This window comes from Bidens hawaiensis, unplaced genomic scaffold, assembly GCF_021521415.1.
Source record: "Bidens hawaiensis isolate Kalapana, Puna unplaced genomic scaffold, B.hawaiensis_p1.1 tig00003115_1, whole genome shotgun sequence".
Lineage (NCBI taxonomy): Eukaryota > Viridiplantae > Streptophyta > Magnoliopsida > Asterales > Asteraceae > Bidens > Bidens hawaiensis.
In genome coordinates, this window is record NW_027491167.1 from 1,598,405 (window position 1) to 1,608,124 (window position 9,720).

Consider the following 9,720-nt stretch of genomic DNA (forward strand, 5'->3'; position numbering starts at 1 on the left):
GACATGTTGCGGTCCTTATGATAATGATGGTGCCCTGTCATAAATAAGATATAGCACGCATCATAGTGGCGCGAGGCCTGATAAAAGATGGAGAGCGCGTCTCGATAATAATGTAACATAACTTGCGCGCGAGGCAGCTTACGAGTTATGAGAATAATAAAGCTTGCGCGTGAGGCGACTTACGAGCTATAATAATAATAAAGCCTGCGCGCATGGCGACTTACGAGCTATAAGAATAATAAAGCTTGCGCGTGAGGCGGCTTTGAGCTGTAATAATAATAAAGCTTGCGCGCGAGGCGACTTATGAGCTGTAATAATAATGAAGCTGGCGCGAGTTGCGGCTTACGAGCTATAATAATAATGAAGCTTGCGCGCGAGGCGACTTATGAGCTGTAAGAAACACAAAGCTTGCGCGTGAGGCGACTTACGAGCTATAAGAATAATGAAGCTTGCGCGAGTTGCGGCTTACGAACTATAATAATAATGAAGCTTGCGCGCGAGGCGACTTATGAGCTGTAAGAAACATAAAGCTTGCGCGTGAGGCGACTTACGAGCTATAAGAATAATGAAGCTTGCGCGTGAGGCGACTTACGAGCTATAATAATAATGAAGCTTGCGCGAGTTGCGGCTTACGAGCTATGAGAGTAATAAAGCTTGCGAGTGAGGCGACTTACGAGCTATAATAATAATGGAGCTTGCGCGAGTTGCGGCTTACGAGCTATAAGAATAATAAAGCTTGCGCGTGAGGCGACTTACGAGCTATAATAATAATGAAGCTTGCGCGAGTTGCGGCTTACGAGCTATAAGAATAATAAAGCTTGCGCGTGAGGCGACTTACGAGCTATAATAATAATTGAGCTTGCGCGAGTTGCGGCTTACGAGCTTTAAGAATAATAAAGCTTGCGCGTGAGGCGACTTACGAGCTATAATAATAATTGAGCTTGCGCGAGTTGCGGCTTACGAGCTATAAGAATAATAAAGCTTGCGCGTGAGGCGACTTACGAGCTACTTTATGTCCCGCGCCACGCGCAGATGTTGCATGCGCGTGCGCGTAGACTTTGTGTCATGCGCCATGCGCAGATGTTGTGTGCGCGTGCGCGTAGACTGTGTGGCATGCGCAGATGTTTCATGCGCTTGCGCATAGGCTTTGGTTTTGTGCTATGCGCCACACGCAGATGTTGCACGCGCGTGCGCATAGGCTCTGGCTTTGTGTCATGCGCCATGCGCAGATGTTGCATGCGCGTGCGCGTAGACTTTGCGCTATGCGCCACGCGCAGATGTTGCGTGCGCGTGCGCGTAGACTGTGATATGTGAGAGCATGTGATGCGTAACCATATGGGATATTATGAGGATTCCCAACCTTTAAGTATGGCGCGTAGCCATATGTGATATTATGAGGATTCCCAACCTTTAAGTATGGCGTGTAGCCATATGGGATATTACGAGGATTCCCAACCTTTAAGCATGGCGTGTAGCCATATGGGATATTATGAGGATTCCCAACCTTTAAGCATGGCGTGTAGCCATATGGGATATTATGAGGATTCCCAACCTTTAAGCATGGCGTGTAGCCATATGGGATATTATGAGGATTCCCAACCTTTAAGTTTGATGCGTAGCCATATGGGGTATTATGAGGATTCCCAACCTTTAAGTTTGGCGCGTAGCCATATGGGATATTATGAGGATTCCCAACCTTTAAGTTTGGCGCGTAGCCATATGGGATATTATGAGGATTCCCAACCTTTAAGTTTGGCGCGTAGCCATATGGGATATTATGAGGATTCCCAACCTTTAAGTTTGGCGCGAGGCCTGATGCGCGCATGCACGGCGATGGAGTGGTGACTCGCGAGTGCGCGTGCATGGCGGAGGTCTCTTGCGCAAAACCCACATGGTGGTTTTCGCGGTGGTTTCCACGGGCGCTCACGCATGTCGGCGGAATGGTGACCCGCTGACGAGCATGCGTGATGGCAGTCTTCTGCGCAAAACCCATATGGTGGAGGTCTTTCGCGCGAAACCCACGTGGTGGTTCCCGCGGCGGCACATGCACGGCTGCGGAGTGAGAATCCGCGGGCGCGCGTACACGGCGGTGGAAGTCTGGTACTTTTTGGATCTGCAATTTAAGAGTTAGATCTGCAATTTTAAACCTAAAATCCAGGTCTGTAATCTAGATCTAGATCTGTAAATCAGATCTAGATAGATCTGAAGCTCGGAGCAGATTTAAAACCATCACAGATCCGGAGACTTGATCATTCGAATCAGGCCGTTTCTTTTTGCACAGATCTGGAAGCCTCTTTTAGATCTATGGATCTTTTTGAGCTTTAATAGAACAAGCCTTGAAGCCTTTTTCTATAAACTTCCAGATCTGAGTTTTTCCTGGGAGAGATCTGACAGCCGAGATGATGATCGAAGGGTAGTTCGTTGCCGTCCCACGGATGGCGCCAATGTCGAAGCACGAAATGAATCTGACCTGATCCATGACGATGTTTCCACGGATTTTCGAGATGAACGAACCACGTCTTGATCTTCTTCTCCTGTTGCTTGAGACCTGCAATGGTTTTTCGGGGGTGTGGAGGTGACTGCTAAGAAATCTAAAAGATCTCTTGTTTACAGACACAAAAAAGTGGTGGTGGCTCTTATTGAGCATGACCTTTTAATAAGGAGGTGGAGACCTCCTTATATAGAGAGTCTCATGGCCACCATCATGGTACCCTAATGGGCCTAGCCCAGTTAGAGTTACCTCCACAAAACCCCTCAGCCCAATAACATTGTATTAGTCCATATAATAAAATAAGCCAAACATAATAAATTTAGGGTCGTAAAACCGGGTTTAGTACCATACCCCTACAATCTCTACCTTGTTAGAGAGATGTGAAGAAACACGAATTCATCCCTCAAGGTCTAACACGTTAGTCCGAGGGTAATGGTTAAGTATTCTACACGATGGGTTATAAAACCTTCTTGGCGCAGACAAGTGTAACCTGCAAAACAGAACACTGTGAGCTCGTTACGAGGAATGGGGGGGATTCTCTCGTAACCACCATCCGGCGTGAGAATCAGTACTTGATATTACGATGTAGTATAATTTGACAGTGATAGTAGGAGAAAGTATATCCATTACCATTTGGAGGTTTACTGGTATTTATAGCCGGATGAGAGAGAATGTGACCAACCACCTTGTCAGGTTTACTACCAATAATATTCTCCACTCGTGCGGTTGTGGTGGTTGGTGGAAGTTGGTGGACATCATGTCCTTTTGACAAGGACGTGGTTGTACTGTTTGTACCGTCCTTTATGTGTTGTTCGATCCTCATTGGTTTGGTGTTTATCCCTATGTGGGTTACTATCTTTTTGTCTCATGTTGGTGTGACCTTTGCATTACCATTCCCGAGGTGGAAAGTTATATTGGACTACACTCTTCGCGCCATGCACTACGCCTGGCGTTAGTGATTTCCGGGCGCCTAGTGTTCCGCCCAGTGTATGCAGTTAGTGTTATACTTTGTCAAATAGTGGGTTTCATACCCTACCTCTACAAGAGGATTTGTACATAGTGATCTTTATCGATTTCAAAAAGATCATAGTTAAGAGCAACTCTTGATGAAACGCCTAGTGGTAGACATATGATGGGTTCACACGAACCACTATGTACTATGCATCATCTATTTGCTTAACTCTTTAAAGATTTCCAAAACCAGTCGTATCCTTAACGAAAGATGGGATCAACCAAAATCAAAATAATATAATTTTTTATAACAAACTTTCATTCTCTTAAAACACGACTTTGTAAATTAAACCTTAGTAAAACAGCTAACGATTATTGTTGATTGAAATTGAAAAAGGCATTGTACATTCAATTGTACAACACGTAAAGCACAAACCATCATACCAAGCAAAACGTATTCTATCATTAGTCATTTCCTTCCACTAGCAGCATTTTACTAGCATAATAATAATAATAATAATAATAATAATAATAATCCCCAAAAATGCCAAAACACGACACAGCGCCTGGCACCATCATTTACACCTTTCCATCACTCTCTCTCTCTCTCTTCATCCGCCATTGAAGAACAACCAAGCTAATATGGAATATCACCTTAATCCGACCTGGTAAATCAATCCATTCACATTGTTTGATAGAGTGTGGTAAGGTAAACTACTGTGTGCTAGCTATTAATTAATTAGGGTTTGTCCGAAATGCCTAGTGTCGCTGTTAAATTATACAGTGTGTTTTTGAAATTAATATTAAAGCGACGGTTACAGAACCGAATCCAGAACCCTAATTTAACCGACACCTCATTCGGCGTCACATCTCGCCCTGAAGAAGAAACCACTGCGCCTGCAAACCCTGTATTCACCGACGGCGTTGCCACCAAAGACATTCACATTGATCCTTCCTCCTCACTTTCCGTTCGCATCTTCCTTCCCGATTCCTGCCTCGTAAAGCCGGATGCTACAACCAACCGATCCAGATCCTTCCCTACCAATTCCGCCAACGCCATTACTCGTCGGTACAGCTACGGCTCCACCGAAACTTATAATAATAATAGTAATTCAACTCAAGGTAATCGGAGGAATAGTTATAGTATGGAGTTGGAAAGTTGTACTTACAGAGGCTACTCGCCGTTTACTCACAAGTGTAGGAAGCTGCCTTTAATGGTTCAGTTTCATGGAGGGGGGTTTGTTGCGGGAAGCTGTGATTCGGTGGCGAATGATTTCTTTTGTCGGAGGATTGCCAAGGTGTGTGATGTGATTGTGGTGGCGGTTGGGTACAGGCTGGCTCCTGAGAATCGGTATCCGGCTGCTTTTGAGGATGGGATGAAAGTGCTGCATTGGCTTGCGAAACAAGCGAATTTGGCGGAGTGTGGGAAGTCGTTTGGGAAGAAAGTTGATTCGAGGAAGTCGGATGTTCAAGGGCATGTTGTGGATGCGTTTGGGGCTTCGTTGGTGGAGCCGTGGCTTGCTGCGCATGGAGATCCGTCCAGGTAGATTATTATTATTATTATTATTATTATTATCATTTCTCTTAGTTAATAGTTGGTTTCAGATTTTCAGTTCTTGGTGAATATTGTGTACAGATGTGTTCTTCTTGGAGTGAGTTGTGGTGCAAACATTGCGGATTACGTGGCTCAAAAATCAGTCGAATCTGGTACATTATTATCTCCGCTTAAAGTGGTCGCTCAGGTGTTAATGTACCCGTTCTTTATCGGAAATGCACCCACACGATCTGAAATAAAACTATCAAACTCTTATTTCTTTGACAAGTCAATGGGCATACTGGCATGGAGACTCTTCCTCCCAGAAGATGAGTTTAACCTGGACCATCCTGCAGCCAATCCCCTCACTCCCAACAGAGGCGGGCCCCCGTTAAAAAAAATGCCACCTACACTAACCGTTGTGGCAGAACATGATTGGATGAGGGACTGTGCCATTGCGTACGCGCAGGAGCTAAAGAAGGTGAATGTAGATGCGCCAGTTTTAGATTACAAGGACTGTGTTCATGAATTTGCTACTCTAGATATGCTTTTAAGGACACCTGAAGCGCAGGCGTGTGCAGAAGATATTGCTATATGGGTTAAGAAATATATCTCACTTAGAGGTCATGAGTTCTCATATTAAGCAAACGGAAAGATACCATTCAGGTTTTGTTCTGGTTTTTGTATGATACACCGTTATGTTAAAATATAGCTGAGTTATGAGAGATACTACTTACCTCCGTGTTGATTGATTCCATTGTGGACATATTTGTTCTTTCCCTTGTAACAAACAATATTGTAACATTTGTACTGATGTATTATAAATGAATCTCCCGGTGTTTATGTTTCTCTTTGTAGTGGCGGTCTCCAGAAAACAATTTCCAAGGTTCTCGCGACATTTTCATTCACTAGCATAGTATATTCACTGCTCAGTAAATGGAGGCGGGGGTCAAAAACGGATAAGAGATGACGTACAAGGTTGTCTGTTGTATTCAGTGCAATTCAAGGTCTTTCTCGAAAACATTTGCCCTATTGATTATGATCTATCTAGATCTGGCATCAAATTAGGAGAGTTAACGCCGGGACGGTTTGGTAATGGCAAAGAAATTGCGTTTTGGCTAGATTGTTGGGTGTCAAACAAGCTTGTGTGATTTATTTCTGGTCTCATTTGCTTTAACTTCATCCAAAACTATGAAGGTATCAAACTGTTTTTTCATTCTCAATACCTTGGTAGTATGAAAATGCTCCAAGGAAAGACGGTTGTTGGACGATAGTGAGCAATCTCATTGGAGGAACTGTAAGGCATTGCTTATTCAAGTTTGTATCTATCAACTCACAAGACAAATGGGGTTGGCTGTTGGTGATTTGGGTGCCTTTTCATCCCAATCTCTTGGCTTGCTGATAGAGAAACAAATGGGTTCATATGATTCTTACTTCGAGTGGAATAGTTAGATGCCAATAAAAGACTTCAAGAAAGACTTCCCATTACAGTCTCACTAGCAAGAAAGGGGTGTTGATTTAAGCTCCACGTCATCTTTAATTTTGTGCGATTTAACCCAAGAAATTTGGAGACAAATCTGCTATTTAGTGACATTTTGGTCTTGGTGAACTCTCTTTATTTCAAAGGAAGATGCATTTGGTGCGGAAGAAACATTGTGTTCAAAGGAAAGGTGATTAATGTCCAAAACTTTTTGGAGGACATCAAGGTTATATCTTTCCTATGGATTAGATATAGAGCAAATCTTAACTTGATAGAATTATCCTCTTGGTGTAAATTTGATGTTGTGTAAAACGAAGTGTTTGTTTTTGGTCCCTAGCTTCTTGCTAGTGCCTTTTTGATATATAGATTTTTATGGTGTACAAAATCATTAATATGTAAACAGTTTAAATGAGTTTCACAGATGGGCTTGCAACCACCCATCCAGAATTATTCTTATATGAGCACATTTAACTAATAAGTTCTATTATCACTAACAGCTAGCTAACGCGTTTAAAAACGTGTTAAGTCATTTAGGTGAGACATTCGATATTGGATTTGATTAAGATGTAATAATCTGAAATAATTTACTACAGTAGGATGATGGATGACTTTCAACATCTTCCATATTAAATTAGAAACATAAAAAGAATTCCACCCAAAATGATTACATAATAAGTCAAAACATGCCAACCAAAAACCCACAAGACACAGTTACAAGAATGCTTGACCTCCAAATGAAATTAGTAACAGAAGAAATAACACCTGGTCATTTACTCTTCACAGAAATTGTGACCAAAACAGCTAACAAGTCTTAAATTCACCGCCCACGAAGATTACGAAGACGGATGGCTCTAGATGCCATTGCCCTCAAATTACTAGAAGCTGTTGCAACCGAGCTTCCACCACGTTGCGGCTCTTGTGGCGGTGCTTCAGACCCTCCAAACGCCCCCATAAACTCCTCTCGCTGCAATCTCAAAGCCAAAGCAGCATCCTCATCTTCTGGCGGTGACGGCACCACCGCCTCCCGCCGCCTCCTCCTCCTGCTCACACTATTATCTCCCGCCTCTCTACTGTTGAGTAACACAACCGAAGCAGGAAGGAAACTTTGGTGTCTCAAATTGTGGTTGTGGTTATTATTACCACCTGTCCTGCTCAAATTGTGGTTGTGGTTATTATTACCACTTGTCCTGCGCCTCCTTTCCAAACTTAACTGTTCTCCTTCAGGGCTATTTAACGCTTGGATTACACTCCGGTATTGGTTCCTTCGTCTTGGTGGCGGGCTTAGGAGGTCACCAGATTCTGCGGTGGTTGAATTTCCGACCGACACCTTTCTTGCCTCTATTTCTTGTGGAAACAAAAGCTGTATCGTGTTCCATAGAACCGTATTGATGGTGCAAGATCTTCCATTGCTGAAACAATTAAACAACCAAAGATTTACCGTTAATCCATTATAAAGACTTAAAAAAATGTTTTCGATCATCTGATGTAAAAACTGGTGTATCGCAGTACCTGATAAGTTGCCTGCATTTCGGGCAGCGCTTGCCACATTTATCCGCAGCAGATCTCAAACATTTCTTGCAAAAACTACATGATTTTAAAGTTAAAGTTATAATCCTAACATAAATTTGGTTTTTATTATTTATAATGGTTGTTAAAGCAAATTATGAACTGTACCTGTGCCCGCAAGAAGTCGTACTCGGTTCAAAACAAATTTCTAAACAAATCTAAAAAAAGAACAAACATATTCCTAATTAGCCATATAGAAAATCAGAAATTGTATCTTTACATTAAAGAAGCCGAATATCACTTACCGCACAAGAGAGTTCTTCACGAAGCCGATCCATGCACGGAATCAATGCGTTTCCAGAGCTCGTTTCATTCGATTTCTCAGCCTTTTTACCATTAACATCCGCATCAATCTTCTGTTCTTTCTTCTCTTCAATAGTTTCTATTAACACATTACACCAAATTAGGGTTCAATTTTATAAAAAAATCAACCACCAAATTAGGGCAAAAAATTGTAACAAACCTTCTTGTTCAGCAAGATCAAGAACATTCACAAATTTTGAAACCGGACTCTTCCTCTGATCTCTACGTTTCCTAAATTAAAACAAACCCATCATTTGACACTTACAAACCATATAATCGCTTATTATTATAATAACTAATTAGGGTTTGGTGGTACCTTCTTGAATTAGTAGGTGGGGTTTTGAACATCGGATCGGACCGTCTGCGCTGTTTGGAATCACGAACCGGCGTGTCTTCGACGACAAGTGAAGCCAATAACAGTGCTTCTTCGTCCCACCCGGCCATCGCGGCTGTCGATCGAAACCCGGGGCTGAGTAAACAGTTCCCGGGTTCGGATTGTTTCGTTTCTCCATCCACCATCTTCTTAGATCGCCTGTTGGCTTGCAGAGAATGATTTTACTGTGTGTGTGAGAGAGAAAGAGAGAAGATGTGAATGGACATAACGGCTGGATTTTTGAATTGTGTTTCTATTGTTATTACAACGGCTATAATTTGTACTTATTCTGTGTAGCAGGTGTGTAGCAGTTATGGTGGACCTTCATCTACAACCGTTGATTTAATTGGGCTTTAGTGTGGGCTTGCCCAATAAGTATATTTTTTCTTGAGTTATACACAACAAAAAGAGTATTCAAACACCAGAAAAGCCTATACTACTTGTATAAGAACTATACGAGTCGTATAAATCTTCGATCAAAGTGCACTCGGACATGTTATCTATACGAGTCGTATAGCTCCTATACGATATGTTAGATGTTGTAAGTGAGCTATACGAGTCAGGAAACATGTACAGCTCGTATATAATCTATACTGCTCGTGTAGACTGAAAAAAGTTGTCATCATGTCCCCTCGGTACGTATGTCAATAAATGTGGGCAATACGACTCGTATAGACCATATACAAGTCATATAGAGTTGTTCAAACACCAAGGGTGTGGCGTTTGAAGATAACATCTCTTTTTTTTATAAATAATTTTTTTCATCTTGCACCTCATCTCTCAAGTGAGACTATAATCTACAATCATTTGGTTGTAAGACATGCATACACCTTTGTCACTAGACCAAGCTAGTGGTTGTTCAATACGTAGAACATAATTATTGGACTATAAAATTCTATTTTTTTTTTAACTAAAACAAAGGTGAGGGTTAAAATACAAGGGTTGTAAAAATGATAAAAATGAGAATTATTTGTGGTATTTAGATAATTGAGATAAAATACCTTTCAAAAAAATAATAACAA

At 41.9% G+C, this 9,720-nt stretch overlaps 2 protein-coding genes across 2 annotated transcripts; one reads left to right on the plus strand and one right to left on the minus strand.

The window, feature by feature from the left end:
- Positions 1-4,010: 4,010 nt before the first annotated feature.
- LOC143622266 (putative carboxylesterase 16) lies at positions 4,011-5,825 on the plus strand. The gene is made up of 2 exons (XM_077093459.1): positions 4,011-4,985; positions 5,079-5,825. Exons 1-2 carry the CDS (start codon positions 4,198-4,200, stop codon positions 5,617-5,619), a joined length of 1,329 nt encoding a protein of 442 aa, XP_076949574.1. The 5' UTR covers positions 4,011-4,197; the 3' UTR covers positions 5,620-5,825.
- Positions 5,826-6,886: 1,061 nt separating this feature from the next.
- On the minus strand, positions 6,887-8,920 carry LOC143622267 (uncharacterized). Its single transcript, XM_077093460.1, has 7 exons — positions 8,642-8,920; positions 8,486-8,556; positions 8,268-8,404; positions 8,131-8,180; positions 7,966-8,040; positions 7,639-7,865; positions 6,887-7,599 (listed from the first exon to the last, which is right to left on the minus strand). Exons 1-7 carry the CDS (start codon positions 8,842-8,844, stop codon positions 7,274-7,276), a joined length of 1,089 nt encoding a protein of 362 aa, XP_076949575.1. The 5' UTR covers positions 8,845-8,920; the 3' UTR covers positions 6,887-7,273.
- Between the last annotated feature and the right edge of the window lie 800 nt (positions 8,921-9,720).